Source organism: Aethalodelphis obliquidens, unplaced genomic scaffold (genome assembly GCF_003676395.1).
Source record: "Aethalodelphis obliquidens isolate GAN/ISIS:26980383/991018 unplaced genomic scaffold, ASM367639v1 scaffold58, whole genome shotgun sequence".
Classification (NCBI taxonomy): Eukaryota; Metazoa; Chordata; class Mammalia; order Artiodactyla; family Delphinidae; genus Aethalodelphis; species Aethalodelphis obliquidens.
The window spans coordinates 6,311,231-6,339,081 of NW_020838002.1; the positions used below are offsets into that span (position 1 = coordinate 6,311,231).

The 27,851-nt window shown below is 45.3% G+C and overlaps 2 protein-coding genes across 8 annotated transcripts in view; one reads left to right on the plus strand and one right to left on the minus strand.

Annotated features, from left to right (window-relative positions):
* Positions 1 to 2,289: 2,289 nt before the first annotated feature.
* Positions 2,290 to 12,165, minus strand: LOC113609687 (uncharacterized). 3 transcript variants are annotated; one of them, XR_003428766.1, is made up of 3 exons: positions 11,536 to 12,161; positions 10,690 to 10,792; positions 2,290 to 3,189 (listed from the first exon to the last, which is right to left on the minus strand). XR_003428766.1 is itself a non-coding variant. In XM_027087139.1 (3 exons), exons 1-3 carry the CDS (start codon positions 12,117 to 12,119, stop codon positions 3,067 to 3,069), a joined length of 873 nt encoding a protein of 290 aa, XP_026942940.1. In that variant the 5' UTR covers positions 12,120 to 12,165; the 3' UTR covers positions 2,290 to 3,066. The 3 variants fall into 3 exon arrangements, 2 of the variants coding, with proteins under 2 accessions (XP_026942940.1, XP_026942939.1); XM_027087139.1 differs by having other exon boundaries at positions 11,473 to 12,165; XM_027087138.1 differs by having other exon boundaries at positions 2,290 to 4,003; positions 11,473 to 12,165.
* Positions 12,166 to 12,298: 133 nt separating this feature from the next.
* The window catches only part of MSI2 (musashi RNA binding protein 2), a 390,324-nt gene continuing 374,771 nt past the window's right edge, over positions 12,299 to 27,851 (plus strand). For 4 of the 5 annotated variants that reach the window (XM_027087140.1, XM_027087141.1, XM_027087144.1 and 1 more), the window contains exons 1-5: positions 12,299 to 12,529; positions 12,832 to 12,872; positions 13,195 to 13,276; positions 13,986 to 14,070; positions 17,889 to 17,930. In XM_027087140.1, the coding sequence (XP_026942941.1) occupies positions 12,468 to 12,529; positions 12,832 to 12,872; positions 13,195 to 13,276; positions 13,986 to 14,070; positions 17,889 to 17,930 (312 nt within the window). In that variant the 5' untranslated portion in view covers positions 12,299 to 12,467. The remainder of the gene's footprint in view (positions 12,530 to 12,831; positions 12,873 to 13,194; positions 13,277 to 13,985; positions 14,071 to 17,888; positions 17,931 to 27,851) is intronic. The other variant, XM_027087142.1, reaches the window with a different exon arrangement.

Genomic DNA, 27,851 nt, shown 5'->3' on the forward strand with positions numbered 1-27,851 from the left:
CATTAGTTTTTCAGCCACTTGGAATTAGCCGATTGGTAATTGTAGAAATCGCAGTGTGGGCTATTGTGGTGAGTCTTGGTTTCCACTTCAGGAAACGTCTCGATTTGTGGGACTTGGGTCTCAGAATTTGAGTGCAGGGCCTTGAACTTTGGAATCTGGGCCCAGAAGGGAGAGACAGCTGCTTTTTCCTCAGCCAGCAGAGGGAACCGGAACGCAGGGGTACAAGCAGGCGTTCCTTGCATCTACCAGAAGAGGGCGTCATACCCACGGTCCTCCAAACTTGGAATTTCTGCCACAGAAATAGATCTCGTCCCAGTGGCCTCCTGAAGACTCAAGGATGGGATGGGATGACACTACAGCCACGTTACTTGTTGGTACTTTGGCCACTTCCAATACTGTGTAATGGTAAAAAGCTAAGAATTTTGAAGAAATGGACCCAACGTTGGTCCAAATTAATGGGTGGGTTTGTGGGCCTGGGCTATGAATGTGTGGCTGGCAAATTGGAAAGCTGATGGGGCCATGAGGCTTGGTGGTGGAAATGACGATGAGAATGCCTGGTGTTCTCTGACGTAACCTGTAGAGCATGTGAGCCAGCCGGGTTGGAGGGGCCCTGCATATTTCCACCTATGACATTTAGAATTTCTGTTTGGCAAGGCAGCTCGTGGAGGGGCTAGAGCAAGTTTCCAAGTGGAGACACAGGCGGAAGGGAAGGTGAAGGTGGCACCGTGTCACCCATTTCCAGGTGGAGTTAAAAGACATAGCTGTTTTCTTTGGGGGCTGCCCCCGCACCCTTCATTAAGACTAAGTTGGTAACTGATTTAAAAAAGAAGAAATGAAGATTAAGCCCAAGAGGCTGGAGGAGAAAATGGTTTCCAGGTGGAGAGAGCTGCTACTTCATTAACACCACTGAGTGTTCAAGGAGCCCACTGCCCTCCTACCCTCCCAGGCAGTGCTGGGTGACGGCCAGGGCTAGGAGGCAAAGGGCTCTGTCACTGCCAAGCAGTGAAGCCGTTTAGTAAAATATTTACCCACGTGTATAAGAATAATGATGACAGAATGACGAACAGCATTTCAATAGCTTTAAGGTACATGGGAGAGCAGGCCTGGATTTTTTTTATTATTATTATTTTTTTATTTATTTGGCTGCACAGGGTCTTAGTTGTGGCAGGCGGGCTCCTTAGTTGTGGCATGCGAACTCTTAGTTGTGGCATGCATGTGGGATCTAGTTCCCTGACCAGGGATTGAACCCGGGCCCCCTGCGTTGGGAGCATGGAATCTTAACCACTGCGCCACCTGGGAAGTCCCAGCCCTGGATATTTTTTAATGAGAATGGTGACTTTCTGTTTAATTCCTGAGGCTTCTCTCTTGCGCCAACCGTACCCACATTCAAATAAGAGAGCTGTGGCTGGGGAGGGGGCTCACCAGTCTGGCAGAAGGTGCTGCCTGCAGGATGCTGTCACCCAGAGGGACTGGAGCCAGCCTCACAGCCAATCGCAAGCTACCGTCCACTTCCTGCAACTTCTGCAGAATAAAGATTTTCAGTCCCTGTCCCCACGATAGCTAGACTGATCCTCTGCTATGGTCACTCAATTAATGATACTGATTCATTACGAGTGTGATTGATTCATTATAAGTGTTCTTATTCAGCTAGGCACGTAGGGAGCGTTTGCCCTGGTTGGCGTGGTAATTCTGAGTTGGAGATGAGGACAGAAGAAGGCAGAGGGAACAAAGTACAACCACACACTAGGTGTCTAGCTGTGTCCAATGTGGAAATGGAAATGGCTAAACACTCCCCCCCACTCCATTAGGGAGCTTTTTGCATTTCCATCCCCAGTTTGGAAAAGAAATAATGAAACAAAATGTATTTTCTCCATCATTTAAATAAAGGAAAACTTCATGTCTCTAAATATATCAAACAAGGTTATAGGAGTAAATAAATTACAGATATTTGTGTGTTAGATCAGTAAAGAGTGTTTGAAAAATATAATTTCACTTTCTCTCAGCCTCACACCCTCTGCCTTTTTTCATGTCTTTTCCAGGTACTGTATACCTCTAGTTATGACTGTTAGAAAGAAACCATCTTGGCTTTCCCATATTATACATTTCTAGAAGAGCTGACTTAGGATCTGTACACACATGCTTATTTTTTATTTCCTGGAAGAAAACAAACTAGCCCTGAATTTAAGAGCATGCTCAGAAGTCAGTTCTTGAGGAAAGAAGCTATTTATTTATTTAAGGGAAATACAAAGGGCCCATTACTTTTAGACAGGGAATTTATGCTTGGTGGAATTTTCATGAATAAAACTTCATTTTATTAAAGATTTTCTGGTTAAAAATACGGTTTGCTTTTTTGGTGCAAAGTCTGCCGTGTCTGTTCTGAACAGTAAGGCTTGTGGGGCTACCGAGACAGGTAAAGTGAACGGACTCTTCAATCAGAGAGGGGCTCGGCCTGCCGGTAAAATGCAATACCAAGAAGTAAACAAAGAGTCTTTTGCGAAGAAGACAGAGTTTAAATGGATCTCGCTTTTCCAATTTGAAAACGTGCTCGCGGTGGTTAGTAACTGAGTCAAGACATTTAAATCCTACGTATACTTGTATATCTTAACAGCGACCTTTTTTAAGTGTGCAGTGGGGATAAGCAGATGAGCAAAGCAATGCTCCAGAAAGAGCACTGTAGGTAATTGAACGTGAAATATGTTGCAATCTGATAACATTAATAACATGCAATCACTTCTTTCTATCTAACATGCAGTTCATTTGGCTAGAGTCTAACTAAAGCACTCCAGAACTGTTAGTGTAGGAATCCTGCCACAAACCTATGAAGTAAGCAGTTCCGTTTTTGTGCATTTTGAAGTATCTCTGTATTAATCGTCTATTCTGTGCAGCAAATTAGCCCCAAACGTAGTAGCTTCAAACAAGTATTTAATGTCTCACCCAGTATCTGAGGCTCAGGAATTGGGCGTGGCTTAGCTGGAGGTTCCGGCTCCAGGTCTCTCGGGAAGTTGTTGAGATGTGAGCTGGGGTAGCTGTCGTCTGAAGGCATGGCTGGGGCTGGCAGATGCACCGTTAAGATGTCTCACAATCCTGGCAGGTTAGTTCGGGTTGCTGACAGGAAGCTGCAATTCTTCTCCACGCGGGCCTCTCTAGCAGGCTACTTGTGCATCTTGGCGGCGTGAAAGCCGGCTTCCCCTAGAGTGATCAGAGAGACAGAGCCAGGCGGAGGGCGCGTGCCTTTTCTGATCCAGCCTCGAAATTCAACCGCCATCATTTCCCCCACATTCTATTCATGAGAAGCCAGTGACTAAGTACAGACCACACTCAGGGTGAGGGGAATTCAACGCCACCTCTTACAGGAGGACTAAAGAATGTGTGAAGATACTTTAAAACCATCATGGCCCCGTCTACAGATGAGGGTGGCTTATCCGCTCAAGGTCACCTGGCTACTAGAAGACCCTCCGTGCGAGGCAGCAGACTGTTTTATTTCCTCTCTGCTGTGCCATCCACACACAAAACAAACCAGAAGAGCCCACATTCCTGAAATCACTGCACACAAGTTCAGAATCTGCCCTTTTAAACCGGCCAAGATCTTCTAAAAGCAGCAGGAGACTTTCTGTTGGAAATGGATGAAATGGACACAAGACTGGAAGGTAGGAGTCAGCTTTCTTCTTAATCAGCTCTGCGACCTTGAGAGAAAAAACGCTTCTCTCTGGGCTGGTTTCCTCCTTTGTAAAACAAGACGGGCTAGCTGAGTGGTTTCCAAACTTAGTTGGCCATCACAGTCCTCTGGGGAATAAAAGACTCTCTGGCCTTACATTGAATCTACCAGGTCACGACCTCCAGGAATCTGTAAAATTAAAAAGCTCCCCAGGAGTCCAACGGACGGCTGTGCAGACACTAGGAACCGCTGGACTAGATGATTGCTCGTGCTTCCAGCTCTAACGTTATGTTGACTCCTCCCTTCTGACTGGATGTACCCAGGTAACTCATCAGTTCTGAACCCTTGCTGCAATCATCAGGGAAATGTTAGATGGGGCTCCCCTCAGGCAAAATAAATCAGACATTCTGGGAAGGGGCCTAGGGATCATTACGGTCTGTTTGTTTTTATCAGTCTGTTTTCCAATAGTCATGTTCAACCTTGGTGACACATTAGAATCAGTTGAGAAGTTTTAAGAAAGATCACTGCCCACACTGTCCCCCAGAATAGTTAAATCAGAATCTTGTGGGTGGAAGGAAGCATCAGTATTGTTGAAAGTTCCCGGGTGATTATAATGAATAGTCACACCGCCCAATGTTGGCCTCATTTGAGGTAATTCCAATGCTGCCTCACCCGTAAAAGATTATTCAGAAGAAAAATTATTCAGAGATCCTAGATGCCACGGTATTCTAAGAAAAAATGCATTTGAAATGGAAGATGGTAAAAATTAAATGGAAGTGAGTTTCCATTTCTGTCAATATGGCAGACTAAATAACTTGAAAATCCTCCCACTATAAATACTGGTTTATAAATATAAACCATGTATAAATACTGGTCAAGATGCAATAAACACCCATTGAAATGAGCTCATGGGACAACAAAGAAAGGCCTCCAGTGCCAGAGCAAGAGAAAGATGACAGTCAGCATGGTGAGCAAGGAGGAGGATGCGGAGCTGGTCTCAGGCAGGTTTGTTGGCCTTGAAAGGCTGAAGTTTGAGCATCAAAATGGAAAGAAGACTGTGGTTTGAGTCCAGTAAAGTGGGGAAATGGAACTGACATCCCCGAATAAATGTGGGACCTTGAAAGGGATGAATCATCATAGAAATAATTCAGTGGAAAAAAATCTCCCTAGTGGCACAGGGAGACAAGAAAATTTGTCTTGGCATAAGTTGAAAGTGGAGAAAAAAGTCTTCACTGAGAATTTGGGACTACAGCCCAGTCTCATGTAAATCTGGGACTGAAATTTACCCTTCCTCTATGGTCCAGGAACCCTAAAGTGGAAAAAAAAAAAAGATAAAAATACTGACCCAACACCAAACTACTGAACATACACGGATACAATCCACCATAACCAAGATGTAGTAGGTACAAAAGTCCCAAGAACCTCAGATAACAGAACTATCAGACAGACTATAAAATAAGTAAGTTAAAAAATTATTAAAAACATAAAAGAACATTTGGAACCATGAGAAAATAACATAACACTGTAAAAAAAGGTAGATTTGAAAGATAACTAAACAGAACTTCTAGAAATGACACATATAGTCATTGAAATGAAAAGCTCAGTGGATGAGTTACACAGCAGATTAGACACAGCTGAAGAAAAAATGGCAAATGGATCTGAAGAAAATGCCCAGGAAGCAGCACAGAGAGTCAAAGTGATGGGAAGTCTGAGAGAAAAGCTCAGGCTATGTTGCATAGAAAGAGAAGGTGCATTGTACACCTAATATGAGCACCAGAAGGTGAGAATAGAGAGGGTGTAAGGGAGACAGGATTTACACAGACAGCTGCTGACAGTTTTCCAGGTTTGATCAAAAACCTGCATCCTGAGATTTTGGGTATGCAGTGAATCTTGAACCATGTAAATAAAAGAAATTCACACCTGAACACCACATGGTAAGAATGCAGGAAGTCAAAGACAAGAGAGAAAAATCTTAAAACCAGAAAGAAAGAACAGATTACCTACAAAGGAATGATATTTAGACTGACAGCAAATGTCTCAACAATAAATAGAAAACAAGAAGATGTGACATATTCATAAAAGTGCTGAGGATAAAATAACTTTCAATCTAGAATTTTACACCCAGAGAAATCATCATTCAAGGATAAGGGTGAAACAAGACAATTTTATACTAATAGAGAAAGCACGTCACTCATATAACCTCCCTAAAAAAAACTACTAAAGGATATGTTTCAAGGGAAAGGGCTGGTACCTAGAAGAAAGGGAGAAAAACATGCTAGAAACAAAGGTGAACAAATTGGTAAACATGAGCAAGTCGAAACAATGACTGTATAAAACTAAAATGACAGTAGTGATTAAATTTAGGGGTATAAAAACAGGTGAGTCTAAAATAAGAAGCAATAATAACATGTAAAAGGGAGGATGTAATTGAAGTTGAATAATTCTCTGTTTACTGTAGAGTTTCAGGGAGGCTGGATTAAGTGTACATGTTAAAAATTGTAAAGTAATCACTAAAGGAATAGAAATATACCTTACAACTCCTAAACTAGTTAAAGAGGAAAAGGGAATAAAGAATTCTTGATCAGTTCAATAGAAGAAAAGGAAGGAAGTAAACAAAAAACTTAGAGAAAACAGAAGAAAATGAGACATCAGTTCCAAATGTCAGAAATCAGTAGATCAACAGGCTGTCTTATACATTGCTAGTGGGAGTACGAATTGCAAGAGTACCTTTGGAAAACAGTTTAGCATTATTCTGTAAAGTTTTACACTTACACATCTCATGACGCAGTAATCACTCCAAAGAGAAAATTCTGCCCGCATACACTGGAAGATAAGACTACTTATCACCGCTGCTTGTAACAGCAAAAAATTGGAACAACTCAAAGGCCTGTGACAGGAGAATGGACAAGCTAATTTGTGGGACAGTCATGTAATGGAATTTTATACAACTATGGAAAATAATGAACTACAGCCAGAAGCAACAGTCTAGTTGAATATTAGTAATACCATGTTGAGTAAGAAATATAGGCCTCCTCAGAAAATTTTTGTAAAATTTTAAACCGAGTATGTGATAAAAATTTGATAAAACTTTTTAAAAAGCAAAGAAGAATAATAAATACAAGATTGAGACTGGTGGTTTCTTCAGGTGGGGGAACAGTAGAGGAGGAGCACGTAAGTAGTTGCAAGTCACTGTTACTGTTTTAGTTCTCTAGTTGAATAGTAGGTTTACAAGTGTTCATAATATCAAAAAATAAAATAAAATAAGGCCATGGATATACCTAATGATGATAGTATGTTTATGCCAGAGATTGTGATTAATATAGTTTTGTGCCCCTAAGTTTCATTAAAAATATCGGCAATTACATTAAATGTAAATGGACTAAACTTACTAGTCAACCCAATAAATAAGTAAATAAATAAGATCCAGGTACATGCTGTTTATAAGAGACTTACCTAAAAATCAAAGACATAGAAAGGTTGAAAGTAAAAGGATGGAAAAAGATATGCCAGACAAAATGCCAGCTAGAAGTGAGAGTAGTTATAGTTATTGCAGGCAAAGTAGACTTTAAAGCAAAAAGCACTAGGGTTAAAGATCATCTGTGCATATATTAAAGAAATGGTTCACTAGGAAAACAGTAAATCTAAGCTTGTATGTGCCTAATTACACAGCTTCAAAATAAATAAAGCAAAATGAGAAATAACAGGTTAAAAAATAAAAAAATGCAGTCATACTATGAGATTTTCATAGCCCTTTTTGATGTACCTTATCACATACTTTTAAAATATAGAGGGCAAAGTTTGAGAGATTTACAGTAGATACTGGCAAATTCAGTCATATAAGGAAATTTTAATGTACCATTATAAAAAGTGATAGATATTAGTAAGGCTGAAGAAAATCTGGATGATATAATTAACAAGTTTGATTTAACAGATTCATACAGAATGCTATACAACAAATAAGATATACACATTCTTTTCAAAACCACATGGAGTATTTATAAAAACTATTTACCAAAGCAAAATCTCAACAAATAATAAAGACTGTGCTTCATACAGACCACCTCTCTGACCTTAATTAAGTTAGACATAAATAACTAAAAACCAAAACAAAAACTTGTTTTAGAAATGTAAAAATACACATGTATTGAGGCAAAGAAGAAATCATACTGGAAATCTAAACATTCTTTGCCTGGGATGGTAATAAAAATTCTACATATTTTGTGGAATGTAGTTTCAGTGGCACTTGGAGTGAAATCTGTAGCCTTAAACGTTAAAAAAAAAAAGAAAACCGAAGCATGAAAATTAATTACTTAAGCCATCAAGAATCTTTTTAAGCCAACAAAATAAATCCAGAGAACAGAACAAAGAAAATAACATGATATATTAACAATACACAATTAGATCAGGAGTCCCCAGCCCCTGGGCCTCCGACTGCTAGTGGTCCAAAGCCTGTTAGGAACCCGGCTGCACAGCAGGAGGTGAGCGGCGGGTGAGCTAGCAAAGCTTCAACTGCGGCTCCCATTACTGCATTAGCCCCTGAACCGCATCCCTCCCCCCACCCCCTACCGTGGAAAGAAAAAGGTTGGGGACCACTGATTAGATTATATTTTCTATATGGTATATATTCTTATACATAAGAACATAAAATATATAATAGTATATAAAAGTGAAAATTAATGAAACAAAAAATAGTATTAACCAAATTGAAAGTTGATTCTTTGAAAACACTAGTAGAAAGTAGAAAGAAACACTAGATAAAAATAAGGAGGTCTCTGACACAACTGATCCAGAAAAGAGAAGATACATATACAATAATATCTGGAATGAAAAAAAATGAAGGGTATGGATAGATGCAGCAGAGATTAGAATATATTCAGAGAAAACTATGAACAGCATTTTGTTAATAAATTTGAAAACCTAGCTGGTATGGACAATTTCCCTGAAAAATATAATGAGCAAAAATTGAGTCAGGAAGAATATAAAACCTAAAGACACCCATAGCCATCAAAGAAATGGAATCAGTAGTTAAAAATCAACCTAGGAAATGTTTATCCCAGAGCCAGACATTTTACTGGCAAGTTCTACCAAACAGTCAAGGAACACATAATTCCAATTTTATACACACTGTTCGAGAAAATGGAAAAAGAAGGAACCAGTTCATTTTTTGAGGCCAGTATAACCAGAGAAGGGCAGTATGAGAAGGGAAAACTGCAGCCTATTTGACTTATGGACATGGATACAAAAATGCCTACAGTGAAGTTAGATGTTGACCTTCATTCATTCATTCATCCTTTCATTCGTTCAACAAATATTTGCTCAGTGTTAACCATGCACCAATAGGCACTGTGCTCATACTTGGAGAGCAGAAGTGGACAGGAGCTTATGGCTTAGTGGAATAAAGCAAATGATCACACAGGGTAGGGCACACAGAGGGCATTCTGGCAGGATAACAGTGCATACCGAGGGGGATTCAACCTGGTCAGAGAGGTCAGGGAATGCTTTCCAGGCATATTAGTGGAGTAAGAATGAGTGTGGGAAGAGCGTTTAGGAGGTTACTGCACGGGCTCCAGTGGGAGATCTGAGATGCAGTAGCAGGAAAGGTGAATTTGAGAGACATTGAGGAAGTAAAACCAACAGAGCTTCATGATGGATTGCACATGGGAAGGTGTCAACCTGGAGAGGGGTCAACCTTGTCTCTAAGATGGCTGGGGCTCTGTTCATGGAGAAAACTTTAAAAGAGGTTCAGGTTTAGGGGAAACCAGCATGCATGTGGTTTTGGAAATGTGGAGTTTGGGGTAACTTAAGGAAGGCTAAGTGGAAATGATGAATAGGAAATTAACCAGAGCCTGGAGTTCTGTGGGGAGGGCAGGCTGGAGATTTTAATTTGAGTGGCATCAGAACCTAGATGGTAATTAACCCATCCTTCAGGGGATCTCATCCAGAGAGGGTGCGTAGTTAGGGGAGAGAATGAACACCACTATTCAAAGGAAAGGCAGAGGTGGAGGAGTCAGGGCAAAGAGAGGAGGAAAGGCAGGAGAATGTGGGCATCAAGGATGCCAAGGGAAGAGTGAGTTACAAAGAATGCAATGTCCAACAGTGTCATGGGCTGTTGAAACTTTAAGAGGGTGGAGGACTGATGTGGTCCTGGAATTCTCCCGACCCAGGGGCTACATTAAGTGAGTGAGCTGGAGGAGAAATGCATAATGATAATAAACTAAGAGCAGCAAGAGTGAATATTTTGGACAATGAGACTCTTCCTGTAACCTCTTTATGGTGATGGTTACTAGACTCCATGCATTTGTCAAAACTCAGACTTACAGACCAAGAAGAGTAAATGTTACTGCATATAAGTTAAAAATAAATAAATAAAAACAATGCAGAATTGGTGATTTAAGATCTAACTTCCTCTTTATAACTGCAGGGCTAGCTCCTGCAATTGAATTCAGTTCAGCTTGTGTAGGTCTACAACAGGGAACAAGGGCACCCCACTCTCACCTTGTTAAGAGCAGAATAAATATGCATGCAGCAGAGCCAAAGGGCATGGGACTGATGGCCAGAGCTCCTCTAAGGAACCGACAGGTGGTGGGTAGGGTGTAGCCTGGTAAACTTGGTTCCTCTGGGCCCCTGACGTAAAATGAGGGGGGTGGATTAGGAAAGGCCTTTCCACCTCTGATGATCTGTGGTTCTAGCGTAAAAATCCCCCACAAAATCCCATTAGCTCTGTTGTCTGCATTTTGTTATTGAGAATAGTCATAATAAACAATTACCATAATAACAACTGGCTCTTCAACACATGGGACCCCAGATGACTTGGGAAGCAGCCTGGAGTGAATTGGAAAATGCTTGGGCTTCTGGTGTAAAGTTTTAAAGTGCCTTCTGAAAATCATATGCTAGCAAGCACAACCCATATAGGCTTTCAATGAAAAAGGGACTTTTCCATGTGTTGATTTCAGACCCTCCCCTCACCCTATCAATGCCATCAAGGAAGAACTACCCCAATTTAGGAGACAGGGAGTAAGAGCCTGGTCACTCACGGGTTTGGTTGATGTTGGTCTTTTCCGAATAGTCCATTTCTCAAAGACCCACAGTGGATTTGGTACCGTTTTGGTGTTGAGTGTATTCCACTGTATCCTAATCCTACGAAAATTAGTGGACAAGTGTTAATTGGGCATCAGTTCCTGCTTAACATTAATTTGAGTATTTGATGAACCACAAATACTCAATGACGTTGCCCCCTTAAGCCATATTAACTCAATTTATTGTAATAATTAAAAACAATAAGGATAATTATATCCTTATTGTTTTAAATACCCCACAGATTGAATCCAGCCTGAATTTAGCCAGCCTGAAATCTGCTGGAGAAGTGGGCGATGTTTTTGGGTAGCTACAAAATTGTCTTTTAGGAATTTTCAGCGCGGGAGAGGATAAAAGTCAGCATTTATTAAGCACCTACTGTGTGCCAGGACCTTTGCCACACCACACTGCTCCCAAGGTGGCGGGGGTGTGTGTTTGAAGCCTTCTGCCACCCTCAGCTACATCCCCAGATGGTGGGGGGCTTGGGCTATTCACATCTCATGCATTTTACTACCTCGGCATAGAAACAATAACATATATATAACAAACGGGTTGGAGAGGGGTTTCCTGAAATAACCATCCTTCCCGGCCCTCCCAGAGATGCTCCCTAATTATTTCTCTCTATATAAAAAATTTTGATTTGAACTCCGATCATTTGACCTTGACCTCTATAACCCTATGCTATTATATTTTTTAAGCGCCTTATGATTAACGCGGAAACCCTTTCTTCGGCATTTTCTCACCACTGGAATCGCGACAGTTTCCTCAAAGTTCCAAAATAACCTTTCCCGGGCAAGGATTCGTACCTCTGCCGGGTAAGGGCGGGGAGCCGCGCAAGACGTGCCGGTGCGGAGCGAGAGCCAGAGAGAACTTCCAGCGCGAAAGGAAAATAAAACTTGTGGCTGGTGTTTGTGCGGGAGAGTCTCCGCAATCCTGAAGCCCCGCGATCCTGGGGGGTCTCGGCGGCTGCCCGAGGAGCGCCAGGGTTTGGATTTGATCCCGACGTCCTTGACCTAAATTTCTGCGCGGTGGCTGGAAAAAGGGCGCAGAGCCGGGCAGGCGGCTGTTGCCATCCCGGATCCTGGCGGCCGGGTCCGGGGAACTTGAATGGAGAGGCCGAACTAGAGGGGTGGGGAGCATCTTCTCCCCTGCCCCAGTGTGGAGCCGCGGCGAGCTCCCCGCGCCTCCCCCTCCCCCGATCCACCCGCCCCCCGCAGCCCATGTGATCCAGGGAAGTCGGGGTGCGCTCCCCTTGGCTCGGCCCGCCCGGAGGCGGGGCTCCTCGGGCCGCGGGGTTCGCGCACCGCCCCAGTGGGTCGGGCAGCGGGGGGCAGAGTGTGCGCGCGCGGGCAGGCGGGGGCCGCACCGGGGTGCGTGACGTCACCGGCATTGGTTACACGACGTTCTAGAACTCCGCCCCACGTGCGCCGCGGAGGAGGGGGAGGAGGAGGAGGGGATGGGGGTGGGGAGGAGGAGGGGGAGAGGTGGGGATGGGCCGGGGGGGCGGGGACGGGGGGTGTGCGAGCAGCGGGGCTGAGCTAAGCCGAGCCCACGTGTGACGGCTCTCGCCGCTGCCCCGGCTCCGCCGCTCTTAGAGAGATTCGGAGGAGCCCGGGCGGGGGGGAGGAGGAGGGGGAGGAGGGAGCGGGAGATCTCGGGGCTCGGAGCCGGCCGCCGCTCCGCTCCGATCGCTGTGGGGCTCGGTTTTTTGGGGGTGGGGGGGCGGGGGGGCTCAGATATGGAGGCAAATGGGAGCCAAGGCACCTCGGGCAGCGCCAACGACTCCCAGCACGACCCCGGGTAAGTTTCCAGCCGCTGCCCACCGCGCCGCCTCGGGCTCGCTCTCCTTGCAGCGGCGGGGACGGCGGTGCGCGGAGCCGGGCATCTCCCGCGCCCCCCCCCCCCCCCCGCGCGCCCCCCCCTCCGTGGAAGTTACACACCTTTGGATTGCATTTCGCCGTCACCTTCTCCCCCACCCCACCTCCGCGCTCTCGCTCGCTCGCTCCCCCCCCTCCCCGCTTTCCTTTTAGCTTTTGTAAGTTACACGTCAAAATGGCCGATCTGACATCGGTGCTCACTTCTGTTATGTTTTCTCCCTCTAGTAAAATGTTTATCGGTGGACTGAGCTGGCAGACCTCACCAGGTAAGGGAGGGAGGGGGGGACGCCTGGGTCCCCCCCTTCTTGGTTTCTTTATTGCTCTTTGTTATCCCGGTGTAGGAGCCCCCCCTCGCCATTGGCTCCCCACTTCTCCTGTGCAAGGTTATTTTTTTAAATAGCAAATCCTTTCCGAGCCCTCTACGCGACCTCTGTTGCCGAATTTCCCCCGCGTGTGCAAAAAAAAAAAAAAACCCAGAATAACAACAGAAAACTACTTTTGGTTTTTGTCCTTGATCAAAATTTGCATTGCTTTTTTTTTTCCACCCCTTCCCCCCCCCCCCCAATCTCTCTCTTTCTCTCCCTACAGATAGCCTTAGAGACTATTTTAGCAAATTTGGAGAAATTAGAGAATGTATGGTCATGAGAGATCCCACTACGAAACGCTCCAGGTAAAGCATTCCCTTCTGGATTTTGTCTTTATTTTAGAACAAAGTTTAAGTGTTATTTTTGGAGGTGTCTTCGGAAGTAGCTAAGCGGATTTAGAATGGGGCTCAGGCATGTGGCTGGTTTCGAACGTCGCTCCATCCTCCCCCCTCCTCCATTAACCCCAAAGGTTATTGTTAATTGGGGCTGAATTCTGGATACACAGATGCCCACATCTCCGCTTTAAGTCATTTTCCCGTCGCTTCTTTTTCTCCTGTTTCAAATGACATTCAGCTTCATTCACTTTCCACATAGTTGTTTTTTTTGTTTTTTTTAATGTGTGCTTCCCCCGCACTCCCAACTCCCCGAACTCTTAAGCCCCTTTAGAAAGCTGGTTGGATCTTCTCTAAGTGCCTGGGTTTCTTCGGAATAAAACAAAGCGTTAAAGAAAGGGAAGGGGAGGAGGAGGAGAGAGACTGAGGTGGCGAAAGAGTGGAGACACCAGCGTTCTCCAAGTTACCTCCACCCGCCCTGCCCCCGTTCCACTTCCCCCATTAACCTTGATGTGTTTCCTTGCGAGGCCGAGGGCTGTAGGCAGGAGGGGGTGGGGAGGGTGGGGAGTGGGGGTGAGCGGGGGCAACTTTGCTCTCCGTTCTGCATTAGGGCTCGCTCCTTGTTGCTCTCGATGGTGTCACATTTTCTTGTTTGTTTTTCTCCCTCTTTGTCTCATTTCAGAGGCTTCGGTTTCGTCACGTTCGCAGACCCAGCAAGTGTAGATAAAGTATTAGGTCAGCCCCACCACGAGTTAGATTCCAAGACGGTAGGTTGCTTTTCCTTGTTGTTGTTGTTTGCCCCTTTTCAGGACCGATCTGGGCATTGACAGCCCAATTTAAAGAGACAGTGTCTTCTTTTGCTTCTGTGCTGAGAACTGGGTACTTTGAAGCAGAGGTTGCAAGTCGGTCCTAAAGTTTGCCGCAAAGGCTGGATTTGGGGTTTTCTTTTTAGAGCCCGTCCCACTGCAGCCCCAGATGCTGCCAGGCCTAGGCTTGGGGGAGGGGTCGGCTTGGGGAGAGGCTATCTTCCGGGCCAAAGGACCCTGCGAAGAAACTCCACCACCGATCAGAGGCAACTTTTCTTTGTCAGCCGAGCCCAGCCCGCGTTACCAACTGTGGCTGTGGGAATCGGCTCTTAGAAGGCACAACTTGCTTCATGGCCGAGGGGGACTGGGGACAGGAGGAGGTGAGGGGGCACTAATCACAGTCCAGGCAACAGGTTCCTCTTGGGCACTTCGGATTTGGAATGTGGTTTGAGAAGGAGAGGATACCTCCCAGATCCAAGCTGGGCGTCCAGTGGGTGACTCCAGATGGTGTGAAACCTAAGGCTGATAAGGTCTTGGGTTTCAAAGTGGTTTTTTTTTTTGTTTGTTTGTTTTTTCTTTTCTTTTTCAGATCCTTTGAGTGTGGGTACTTTTACAGCATTAGAAGGTTTTAAAGTCCATTGTTGAGGGGATAAAAGTCTCTAAGGTCAGAAGAGGAAGGGAAGAAAGTATCAGTGTATAATAATACATTTAATGGGGGAGAAGAAGGGGAGTTCGTAGCATTTTATTGTGGCTCTCCTGCCTTCCTTGTCTACTAGAATTTCCCCACGGTTTTTATTCATCCGCCTTAAGGCAGGGGCCCGGAGGTGACTTTGGGATACAGTGCTGGGCTGCTGGGGACTTCACCTCTCTGTGGTGGGTGAGTGGGATGGGGGCCGGGGTAGGGGTGCGGTGGGGTGGGGAATCTCTCTCTAGTCCCAGCTGCCAGTGCAGAGCTTGGGCAAGTTGTTCCCTGCCTCTAGGCCTCAGTTTCCTCTTCTGTAAAATAAAGGAGTGGAACAAGTGATCTTCTCATGTCCCTTTTGGCTTTAACACTGAATGGCAGAGAAGACGAGAACCTGGCCACCTTTGGTACCCTTGAATTGATTTTGCAAATTTACCCTTTTTCTCTGATCAGAGGTCAGGTGCATGCCTCCTCTCCCCCCACAGCGCCCCCCCCAAAAAAAGAGGCCCACACTTTAAGTTGCTTTATTAATTGCACTGAACTTGTCCTAGCTCGTGGCCCAGCCTTTTTGCACTTTCAGATCATTTAATTTCAGGGACAGTCATTTGCAGGGTGATAACGGATGTCTGAAGAATTTTTATCTCTTTGACTTCTTGGCTAGACAGTTCAAAAAGCTAGTAAAATTAAAGAGGAAAGATATTCCAAGGCAAATTCGGGAATTTATTATTCACCCCTCTGTCCATCCCGGGTGGGAGAAGTATTAATAGTATTTGATTTCTGTTGTGTCTGGTGGGTCATCTCCCTCAGTATCAGATGCAGCGCCTGCAGTTTTCCCTCACTAATTGTTTGTAGACATGTTTTGGTCACTATTATTTAGTATAACCTAGCTTTTGACTTTGTTTCAACGTTCAGTGCCGGAGGCAGAAGCGGTTGGTTTATTGACATGGAAACGAGGATCTTGTTTACTGTTACCTTAAAAGCTTTGTTTAGGTAACGGCCATTCACATCCAAAATAGTACCCTAGTCTTTTCCTAGAGGATTTGTAGCTACAGTAAGTAGAGTTGTACTTAACTAACTAATGTTTTCATTTTTGGTAGTTTTCTTTTTCGTTCGTTTTTAAAAAACAGTTGACAGGGATGTACAAAAGGTTGGGATTTGCCTTACTTCTCTCGACCCGTCCTCTCCTTTTAAGATCTCAGCGTGTACAGTTGGCCCACAGAAGATCTCTCATTGTGGTATAACACGCTGTTACCGCAATACCCTATACAGGAGTTCTGAATTGGCTTCGAGTTTTGTAACTGTAGATCTATATAATTTTTTAGCGGTCTGCTTTCTTTACTTCTCCCTGCTCTGCTCTGGCTCCCTCACCTCTGACACGTTCCTCACCTTTTTTACCCCACAAACAAGGTGACTTATTATTGCAGTTGTGTGCTGATCAGCTAAAAAAAAAAAAAAAACTTTGGGAGAGTGTTTATGAAAAGACATATCTGTCTTACGTTTGGTCAACAGAATGGAAAATCCACACCTGTTGTATTTCTCCTGTCGACAGCTCCTAGTCTGTGCTGAATATACCTGTAGCTGTGGTAATGTTAATCTCCACGAAAGGGTAGTTTACTAGATCAGAGATTTTTGTCTGTTTTAGTTTTTGCAAAGTAATCTCTCATTTCTCAGGTGATGTTTAAAGGTGGAAAACATGCTGCAGACTTTTATGAGGTCTTTAAAGTACCTTAATAAAAGTGGTAAATCTTTATGTCTTACTGGTTAGGTCCTAGGGGCTGTTAAGTCTGGGAACAGAGTTAGCTCTGGTGTGACTTTCCCCCTCCTCTGTGCTTTTTCCCAAAGCATTACTCTCCCCGCCCCCGCCCCCCATGGCAGAACTGAAAACAAGGTTGAGATTTACATTTTAAAAGGGGAAAATTTTAATATGAAAGCCAAAGCGGATAAATAAATAACTTGTAGCTGTATTCATGCCACGCTCCGTGTTGAATTTTACCCAGAGATTTGTGACATTTAGAAAACTAATGAAAACTAACAATGAGAATATTTTTTCATTCTTTCCTTACCCATATTTTCTGTCCAACAACTCCCCCCGCCCCCCCAATCAGCCTATTAGACTCAAATGCTTCTGTGGGAATTGTTCAGAGTTTTAAAGCCAGTCCCTGATTCAGATCTGCAGATGTCTGATCTGGTGTACTGGTAGTTTTTCCGTTCAGACTGGGGTTGGGGTAGCGGGAATATCCTAAGTGTTGCACTAGATTCTGACTGCTTTTTTCAGTAATTTTTTTTTTTTTTTTTTTATCCTCTCCCCATAACAGCCTTACTTTTCTAATATGGGTTTAGGTTGCTCATAGATTTTTACCCCCTGTGATTTTGAAAATCCAGGTGCATTTATCTCCGATGTTTCCATTTATTTTAATTTATTATTTTTAAGAACCCACTCAGGCTCTGTAGTTTCTGACACCTGCTTTCTTTTGAGGTATAACTACAGAAAGAACTATCCTTTTGACTTATCTTAGGTAATTTTACTTTTGCCAAGATGAGTGAATTAATTCAAACAGAGCATGGTGTTGCATGTTGATGGGGAGTTTTTTGGACATTGTTGACTTAAAAAAATTTTGGAATCCCCTTCCCCACCTGTGTTGTTTAGTTATCATTGAGGAGAAGAATGACCATCCAGTTCCGTGCTGCTGGAAGGGTCTTCCATGTAAATTTCAGGTTATGATTTTTATTTTTTTTTTCAGTGATGATGTTCTCATCTTTTCTCCCAGCCATGCATTGCAAATTAGATGCATGAAGCCCTAATGCAAGCAAAGCCCTTGCCTGAATAAGAACACATGAGATCTGGTGTGTTACAGCATTACACATTGAAATTCATGGTGGGATGTTTCAGAAAGGCTCACTGTGTTCGTTACATTTTGGGAGAGACCGTTGCAGTTTAGATCAAACTTTAAGGAAGCTTTTAAGTTGCCTGAGAAGTTACTAGAAGCTGGGTTAAAAGCCTGAGAAATGAGTGATTAATAACTAGGTGATTAGTCAGAATTGTTTTTCTTCCCTCAAAGTCATGCAGCTGACTCCTGCTTTTGCATTTTTTCCCCAGATTGACCCCAAAGTTGCATTTCCTCGTCGAGCGCAACCCAAGGTAAGTAGGAGAATCAGTAATAGGATTTTAGCACTCCGAGGTGGTTGCCAAGGATTTCAAGTTTCCAACAGAGCACTGGCAAGGAAGCGTTGAAACCTGGTGCACACCGTTTCTTCAGGGTATCAGCACGTGGCTGTGGAGAGGCCAGGGCAGGCGCTCTGTGAAATAACCGTGCGTCTGCAAGTCAGCTGTCCCCAGGTGGGTTCTGAGCATCCAGCTGGGGGCAGGGGCAAGCCCGATCCTTCCTGGGAGGACATAGCTCCATCTGTTGCAATATTTATGCAAGTGTTCTATTTATTTTTTAAGCATCGCTGAGATCATATCAGGAAAAGTTGGATATTTACTCGTGACTCTTTGTTGGAGGGTACTCTTCTGAGGTCTTACAACTTAGAGTTTATGGAGGGGAGTAGAATTTAAGTAAACAGCTTGTCCTTTCTTGGAAAAACAACTTTGTAGACCCATGAAGCCCTCAATCTGACAGGAAGTGTTTGGATGTATTGGTTTCAGGTAGGTTGGGTAAATCTGGGCATACTCGAAGCCAGCAGTGCTACTCTTTGGTGCAGGTGCTGGTGCCTGGGCGGAGAAGTGCTGGAAACGTTGTCCCTTCGTAGGAGTGGTGCTACAAGGCTTGCTGAAAGGCTTGAGATAGGCCTTCACCTTTTCCCAAGTGTGTAGTTAACATAATTTTCACTGAGCTTGCCAGGTGTGGCCACAATATCACAGCTGCATAAAGCTTAAGGTGAAATTTAAAGGGCCTATGGCTTCCACACTAAATTTGCACTTTTTAATTATACTTTTTTCTTCCCCGGGTGATATCGGAAGAAATACTTTTTACGCATCTTGTGGTCTTGGCACTCTTTCAAGGGAAAGGGGAAAAGGTGAAGCGTTTGACTGTAGGTCATAAAGGGATAGTGCTGTGGTTTTAGCAAATTCAGTTTATTTCTTTAAGCATGGTCTCCCAGAAGTGGAACCTTTGAGCCATGCAAAGGAAGGAATGGTTCTGTACATTAATGAAGAAATAGTTGGCTGTCGTGGACGGTATTTTGAGAATTTCAGGTTGGAGCCTGCCATGTGATTCCCTCCTTCCTTCCTTCCTCCTTCCCTGCCTCCTTCCCTTCCTCTTTCCCTCTCTTCCCCCCTCCCTTCCCTCTCTCTCTCCCCCCTCTTTCTTCCATGTCTTCCCTTCCCTTCCCTTCCCTTCTGTTCCCTTCCCTTCCCCTTCCCTCTTTCGAAGGAAACACAAATCCTTAAACAAAAATAGTGAAATATTTTCTTTAGGCATTTTTTCCCCCTAAAGCTTAAGCAAATAATAAGAATTAATGAACCAAAGAGGTTAGATTATTTCTGTACTGAGCACAAACTTTGGGACCGTATCAAGTGTTTAAAGGTTGCTTTCCAAACTGTGTGTGATCCTTGACATTTCAGAAGGCTTCCAGGATTAGCAGTGTTTCCTCAGTTTGGAAGAATTGCTGTTTCTTCCATAAATGTGAATCTTCAAATTTCCAGGTTAGTCATTTGATCACCGAGAACTCGGATCAGATTACCCTAGAGGGAAACTGGAAAAATCCCTGACTTGGTCAAACCATGGGTTTGACCTGTTTTCTCCTCTCCCTTGCTGCTCCTCCCCAACCCCCCATTTTTTTTTTAAAACCAGGAGGACAATATTTTATTTTAATATACTCTGGCATTTGGCTTTTCATGGATGCATTGAACTTAAAAACGAGGCAACATTTCTCAAACTTGTCAAAGTGTGCCCCCCCCCCCCCGGAGTCTGGGTTGGCTTAGGTGAATCATCAGACTTCTGGATGTGAGCTAACATTAAACCAGTTGGGGAAGGACATCTTTCCATGGAATTCTAGGAATTTCATAACAGTACCTTTTATGACACACGTTACTTTACAAGGAACTTTCCTATCCACTATCTCCATCTGAATCCCAGGTCCTGCAACACTGAGAAATCATCTACTCTCAGTTTGCTTATCTGTAAAATGGGAGTGATGACAGTCACGCCCTCAGAAGGGGGTCGTGAAGAGTAAAAGAGCCTGGCACAGGGTCAGGGCCTTGAGAATTAGCATTCTCATCCTCACCAGCATCATTACTGTTGGTTTAATCACCGTTGTTGTTGTTTTCAAGCTTAACAGCCTGTGTTTGGATCCCAGCTGTGCCACTTGTTAACTGTGAATTTGGGCAAATCCTTTAACTTCCTCAAATCTCAGTTCCCTATCTCATTGAGTTTTGGTGAGAAGTAAATAAATTAAGAAAGGTAAAGTGCCTAAAAAAAGAGCTAGCGTATGATAAAACATATGTGGGATCTGCTGTTTTCGTTTTTTTAACTTCTTTTATTGAAGTACCGTTGATTTACAGTGCTGCGTTAGTTTCTGGCGTACAGCAAAGTGATTCAGTTGTACATGTGCGTGTGTGTACATATATATTCTTTTCCATTCTGGTTTAGTTACCTAATGTTTTTCTTGTTATTTTTGTGAAGCCCTCACACTACTCCTGTGAGAGGTCTAGTAATAATGACAGTGTTAATTGAGTTCGTGTGCCAGGCACTGTGGTAGGGACACGATGAGTATTCGTATTCACCTCTGCCCTGTGAGGTGGCTGGTATTACCTCCATTTTCTGGATGAGGAAACCAAGGCACAGCTGGGTTGAGAAGTGGTGTAACCTGGCTCCAGAACTGGGCCCTCTCCCGGCATTTGTCCTGCGGGGGCCCCGAGGGGTGCGCAGGTGGAGTCGCTCTGAGCGGTCACCAGGCTGTGCGGAACGGAACCACAGCCGGCACCTCCGGACCTCGAGGTTCCATGGTTGGGTGATTCGCCAACCCCTGTGATGTCATACCATTGTGTGACACTGGTGTGCCCCAACATCCAGCCCTCAGGGCATCTTTCAGAGGGTTCTGGGGCTGAGGATGGGGTGTGGTGGTTGGGAACTGGGGCAGGGTGTGGAGAGAGCATCTTCCTTGTCAACGGTTATTTTCCGATAGAATTTGAGTCCGACCAGGGGGATTTCAGACTGAAGGGAGTGTTGGAGGCCAAAACCCAGCTGGCAGGAGAGTAGAACGTTAACTCAAGCCTTGTTATTTATCGTCTCCGGTAAAACTTGTGTGCGTTTGCGTTAGGGTCTCAGTGGCAAGGTGAGCTGCGCCTCTCCTCGGGGACTGGGTGTAGAGCTTGTCAATGATGCGTCAACGTGTCTCTCAGTTAAGATTCATTTCTCTGCTCTCTGGCCGTCCCTCCGTGCTAACACTTGCCAGAGAAATATTCCGTGGAGGTGTTAAAACAAGACTGGTGGAAAGAAACTGTAACTGAATACAAAAGAAAATCCACGGCAGCGAAGAACAGATTTCATATTAGGACTGTCATAATATTCTTTAATGTATCACATAAATAAAAATCTGTTTTGACGAGAATTTTAACGAGCAACCCGAGGAAGGGTTTTGAATCCTGCAGTTCATCTCTCCCTCTTTGCGATAGAAATGTTCACATCTCAAGTGAAGTATAATGGGCATTATTAACTAGTCGAGGGGAAGCTCTTTGGAGACTAGTGGCCGTTAATTAGTGAAGTACATTTTGATCAGAAGAAGATAGGTCTGTTCTGTATCTTTCTATTTCTCCGGATGATGACTTCATTTGGTAAAATATGTAAGAGTTTCCCTCCCCTCTATCTTTAAAGATTAAAGTGGTCATGCTGCTCTAAAAAGATGACTTAATTTGAAGCCGTTGGAGAAACGGGGATGATTGAGATCAATCATGTCATATCCTTTTGTCGGTCTTTTTGGGCAGGAGTGTTGGCTACCTGGAAGAATTTTGCTCAAGCTTTTGGGTTCTTTTTCTTGTGTGGAGAAACCAAGAGACAGCCTAGCATCTTGGGGCAAGAGTGAGTCTGGGCGCAACTCACCATCTGCCCTAATTACCCTCATGTATAATAAAGCATTCCCCACTCCCCTGATTACCATTTTCCTCCTTCATTTTTCGAGGCCAGAACCTTATCTGTTTATCAAGAGAGATCTCATTTGTTCAGCCTATCTCCAGTTGCCTTTGGTCACAGCTGGGTGACCCTGGGCAAATCACCTCGGGCCCGCCAAGCCTCAGTTTCCTCCCCTTTAAAACTGGGATCGTGGAGCACCCCACATGGAGCTGTTTTCTTTTTTCAAAAATATTTATTTATTTAGGCTGTGCTGGGTCTCCGTTGTGGCACGCGGGATCATCGTTGCAGCATGTTTAGTTGCGGCACGTGGGCTTCTTAGTTGCGGCATGCATGTGGGATCTAGTTCCCTGACCAGGGATCGAACCGTGGGCCCCCTGCATTGGGAGTGCAGAGTCTTAGCCACTGGACCACCAGGGAAGTCCCTGGAGCTGTTTTCAAGAGGAATGCAGAAGTCTTTGCCGGTAGCCTGGCACCAAGTAGCACCCGGCAAAGGTCTGCTGATACTACTATTATAGACTTATTTGTGTAGAATAAGAAAAATTACGATGGTGCAAATGCCCTAAGAAAATGCTTCATTGGAATGTAAGCCCCCTGACGCCAGGGGTCTGCTGATGGTTGGCACTTGGTAACTGTTTGTTAAATGAGTGTGTGGAATCCAGCCTGCATTTTTCACAGGGGAGGCAGTTGACACTCAGGGAAGTTATGTCAATTGTCACAGGCCGCATAGCTAAGTTGTGGCAAGATTGAGCCAGAAGCCGGGTTTTCCTGCCCCCTGGAAGGCTCTCTAGGTGGGTTCAGCGCAGCCTGGGTGTCTCACGCACCCACGTCCTGTTCCGGGGGAGCAGTTTCTCAGCAGCTTCTCAAGGGCGAGGGGTGAGTTTTCGACATCTGGCCTCCCCTGCTGCTGTGGGTCGGGTCCTCCAAGTGTCTTGCAGATCCTGGGTGATGTGCAGCTGTCATCTGGGCAGCCACAGTTAACCGACCTGCCGGTGGGTTTCTGTCGCCAGCAGGGATGTGGTGGGGTGTCTGCAGCCCTCGTCCGCAGCAGCGAGGGCCTCGGGGGATTAGTGGCTTAGCTTCTTTCTTTTCGGGGAGCCTGGCTGCTTCCTTCGTTCCCGGTAGCAGCAGGTGTCAGCTCAGGGGGGAGGGCACCTTCTCCTACAAATGTCCTTTCCCTGGATTTTTGCCTCTCCTCATGTGCTTTCGTTTCAGTGTTAAGGTCAGTCCACGCGGATGCTGGAGGGCGTGTGTTCTATGTCAGATGTTTTTGGCGGACAGGTGAGACCCCCGTGCCCCGCCGGGGAAGGAGAAGGAGGAATGCTCTGAGGAATCAGCTGACCCTCCTGGGTGCCTCTTGAGACTGCATCCATTCTTTTTGTCCTATTTTGTATTTTGAAACCTCGAACGTTCTCCGGCCAAGAGCCCCGAGAACACAAAACAGAGATGGGGCTCCTCATTTCTGCCCTCTTGTTTGATCTGGTGTGTTCATTTACTAAGAGCGCCTTTCATTGTTTGTACTTGCTGACTGTCTGTGTGTGCACCCACTTTCGGGGGGATTTAGGAAACCCTCCTTGGCTTCCCAATGCCCACCGAACAAACTTTAAACTTAGCCTGGGCGGCAAGGTCCTTCAAGATCTGTATGGGGGTCTTCTTCCAGCCTGTTCCCCAACTCATCTAACCTTTTGCTGCTTAGAACCTGAGTGTTCCGCCTTCTCTGAAGAGCTGCCCTTTTGTGGGTCCCCATCTGCACTGCCCTTCCGTCTCTCTACTGTACGAAACAGACCCCTCTTTCAAAGCCCGAGTTAGTCGTTACCTTTTCCACGAAGCTGTTCCTCCTTCTTCTTGGACGTAATACTTCTTTCTCTGGACTTTCACAGCACTCTACCTTTTCTTTGGTTATGGCCTTTCCAATAATAATAAATTAGCAAAAACCGTATTGATACATCCATTAGGCATTGTGCCGGGCACTCACTCATTCATTCGTTTATTCACCAAACGTTACTGAGCGCCTGCCATGTGCCAGACACTTGTGTATGGTTCTGGGGATGGCGTGGAGAATAAGACAAAGGCCCTGCCCTCGTGGGGCTTTCACTCTGGTGGGGCAAAGAAGCGGTGAGCAAAGTATACAACACGCCGGCCGGTGTGAGAACCTCAGCAGGGTAAGAGTGATGGGGGTGGGCACTGGCTATGTCTTTAATACATTCAGATGCCACATTCAGTGTTCAGTAATTACTTCTCAGTCTCTGCCCAGCACCGGGGACCAACCTCTGTGTTAGGCGCTTTGTTCTGGGTTTTATAGTTCCTTAGGTTCGTGCCTTATTGCCTCTACTGGACAATAAAGGCACAAGCATATTTTACTAATTAAAAAATAACCCTCAGCTTTTAGTCGTGCTCTTTTGCACACTGTGACCTCCATTTAGATAGAATGAATGCAGGATGACAATGGAAACACAGCGCTTGTCTTCAGGGGTCTTACCTCTAGGTTGGAAGGACGGGGTGCTGCCTGTGCTACAGGAGAGGATTCAATAAGCATGATAAGAGAGGTCGGAACAGCATTTCGGAGGAGGAGTGAAGATAGCCCCTTGAGGGAGGTAGTTTTTGCCCCAGATTCTGAAGAACAGGTAGGAAGGAAGAATGGCAGGAATGCAGTTCTTCCTACTGGGGACCAGGAGGTCAGGAGGTCAGGACCTGCAGCTGCAGGAAAAGGGTGTGTGCTGCCCGGTGCTCTAGGATGGGGCCTCGTTGGCCGGCTGGGCCAGCTCGTGGAAGGCCTTGAATGCCAGGCCAAGCAGGTGTGGCTGTGCTTTGCTGGGCAGGCGCTGGGGCGCCTGTTGTGTGCGTGCAGGACCGTGGAGCTGCTCCATACAATGTGCTGAGCTCTTTTGGACCAGTGTAGAAGCTGGGTCCCTGATAGGACTGTGGTTGTGCCGTTTCATGGGGAACTCCCCGCCCTGGACTTGTGCCTTAAGCATAATTCATCCTGCGTTCTTTCGACCCTTTCTTAGGAGTGATGTTCTGGGCAGATACCACCCCTGATCTGTGGGGTGTGTGGCAGCTACAGAGAGCTCTATCATTCTCTTGTTTCCGCCTTATCCCCTCCTCTCCTTTTTGCCTCCTTAACAAGGGACCGTGAAATAGACAGAATTCCAAAGTTTTGTACTTGTGATCTTGACCTTACCGCGTGTAGACACTGAGGTTTGGAAATCACAGATTGTATGACACCAGTGGCTGCTCTGTGGCTCAGAGCATCCTGACCTGTGATTTCATAGGTAGTGTCTGCTTGGGGTCACCTTGGGTGAGTGGCTGCCTAGTGTGCGGGACGTGAGGTTTTGGAATCATGACTTCTGCCTTCCGTGCGGTGTGAGAGGTGTGAAAAGGCGGGGTCTTGGGCCCGAGCCCCCCGTAGTACATTGTAGTAGCAGCTGAGGATGGTTGGTCCAGTTGGGACAGTACTTGGCTCCCCAAAAAACAAGGTGCCCCTTTTCACCCTCTCCTTCAAGGGTAGATAGCATCAAGCTCCCAGCTCTCTGGGAAGTTATTCTTAGGGAGGGTACTTCTTTATTTTATTTGCATAATCAAAAAGAAAAGTCTTAAACTCAGAATAATGACGGTCACCTATTGTGTTTCAGTATATGTTCAAGGAACCGTATGAGCCTCTGTCTGCTTAATCTTTAATTTAGTCCTTACAACAGTCCTTGGCATTAGTTGGTATTCTCTCCATTTGACAGGTGGGGAAACTGAGTCCGAGGGGAATAAGAAGCTTTCCTAGAGCCACAGAACTAGTAAGGGTCAGGGTTGGCCTTTGGTCTGAAGTCTGTCTGAATCCCAAGTCCCTTTGCCCTCTTAACCGCTCAGCCCCACTGCATCCAACACGAGTGGGTAGATTGTAGGTTCTTGCGCTTTGCCTGAATATTATAAACGCTCAGGCTGAGGAGTAGCGTTTGTTCTCCTCTGGTCAGGAAGTTTCAAATTAGTTTCTATTGCCTATTTTTTAAGAACCTGTTTAGCACAGTTAAATGCCACTCACTAGCTACGGAGTTTTAGACAAATCACTTAATGGTTTTGCGCCTGCGTTTCTTCATCTGTAAAATGAGGATTTTAATATTTCCTACATCCTAGAATTGTTCAGGGAATTAAGTAGGTTAACACATATGAAGGGCCTAGGGTGATATCTGCACATAGAGGGTCCAGGGTAGGCATCTGTTACTGTCCCCAGAGGCGGCACTGCCCAGACTGTAACAGGCCCTTACCTAGTAGCTCATGGGTTGATTGGTACTGTTGGCCCTTTCTAGGGGTGATGGATAGAACAGCACGTTGAGATTTGGGAAATTCTATGTCAGTGGCTCGGTCTCCTCCTGGGGTCCTGGCTCTCGAAGGGAGCACCCTTTATCTTGGGGGTGCTCCGTGGGCATTGGGAGTGCATTTCCTTTTCTGCATCTGATGCGTGTTTTTGCTGCTTCTGAGAGTGGAGTCCTGGGGAGCAGCGGGGGGACAGCCGAGACACCGCTGTGTGAGAGGTGTCCCTGTGAGCCTCTGTCTCCCAGTCCTGGTCTTTATCTGCCTGGGGGTAGTTCCACCAATGACTGATCTGAAAGCATCACATTCATTTATTTGTCACTGGCTGTGACAGGCAAGTTAATGCTAATGGGTTCTTTTTTTAGCCTGTTGTCTGGGATGAGTTTCACCCAAATGTCCTGAAATCTAAGGCATTAGGGGAACGTGTAACTTTTATGGCAGGGGAGGATTTAAAAGATAAATAGGGTTTTGTACGCAAGGGCCTTAAATTTAGGTTAGGGACAACAGCGGCCAAGGAGGGGATATTGGGCCGGCCCAGAGTCTTCTTTTTAAGAAATCCATTCAGAGCTCTAAATTGCTGTTTCTGTTTCAATTATGTGACAATTTCAAGGGTTTAGAAAAATCTAATAAAATGGTCTTGATGATGCATTCCGGGGACAGAGTGCTTTAGAAGATCCAGGAGAATAAATTCCTTGGGGGTCAAGAGAGTCTGTTCATGCCACCCTGGGCCTTCTTTCGTCTGGGTTTTTACATTTTTATTATTTTGAAGGGCAGAAAACGGTGTGGGAATGTATTCAGGGCTTCATCTGTATCCTCCACCGAAATGAATTATTCTCTTTGGGCAATTGCAAATAGACAGGCCCCTGCAATCGCTAGCTTTTTTTTTCTTTTTAAAGCCGGCCTGTTGTAAGTGACTTTCAGAGTACGGTTTGTGTGTGTAATAATTTTGAATAAAGCACCAAAGAGAAGAAACTGGAGGAGGGGAAAGCGTGAGCAGAGAGGCCCTCGGAAAGTTTTTTTTTCTTTTCTCCAATTCAAGCTTTTGATCGTTTCCCAAGGAGCAGAAGTTTACAATGGCAGCCGGCTTCGGGCTGCCTGCAGGAACAGAGTGCAGAAAGACCTAGTGTAGCAAAATGTGATGCTGAGTGACATTAATGAGGTGACGGCTCCAGTGGGAGGGGGGCAACTGTCCAGCGAGGTGGAGCGGTTCCCAGGACTTGCCCTCTGCTGAGCGTGTCTCCTTCTGCACACGTGTGTGTGTGTGTGCACGACGAGCTCGAGTTTCTTGTCTTCCAGTGAAAGTTGTAACACCAAATCCCGCTCAGGCGGCTGCAGTGTTCTCCACCCTCGAGAGGCCACGTGTGGCAAGGGCTGTATTCCCACTTACTGAAAAGTCAAGTGTTCAACCGGGAGGCATTTTGTTTACCTTCTGAGCATCTGCTGGGGCCTGGGTGGGTGGCTGGTGAGGCCGCCTTGGAGCACCAGGGCCAATATCCTCATCTCTGAGATGGATTCCAGGGAGGCGGGAAGAGAAGGCCTGTTGGCCAATGGCTTTTTTTGTTTTTAAAGCCCTAGCTTGATAACATTTCATATTGATGGTATAGATGGAACATTGTAACAACTGCTTCTTAAATATTTTAGTGCCTTAGAGAGTATTTCCATGTTGCTCTTGTGCAAGAATTTCCAGTTACTCA

Excerpts from the sequence above, each read along its gene's own strand:
- LOC113609687 (XM_027087138.1), bottom strand. The coding sequence starts at position 12,119 with ATGCCGGTGACGTCACGCACCCCGGTGCGGCCCCCGCCTGCCCGCGCG. Across the intron at positions 10,793-11,472 it reads AAACTGTCGCGATTCCAGTG|GATTAGGATACAGTGGAATA; the intron begins GTGAGAAAATGC and ends TAATTTTCGTAG. Across the intron at positions 4,004-10,689 it reads GACCAACATCAACCAAACCC|CAAGGGTTCAGAACTGATGA; the intron begins GTGAGTGACCAG and ends TGATGATTGCAG.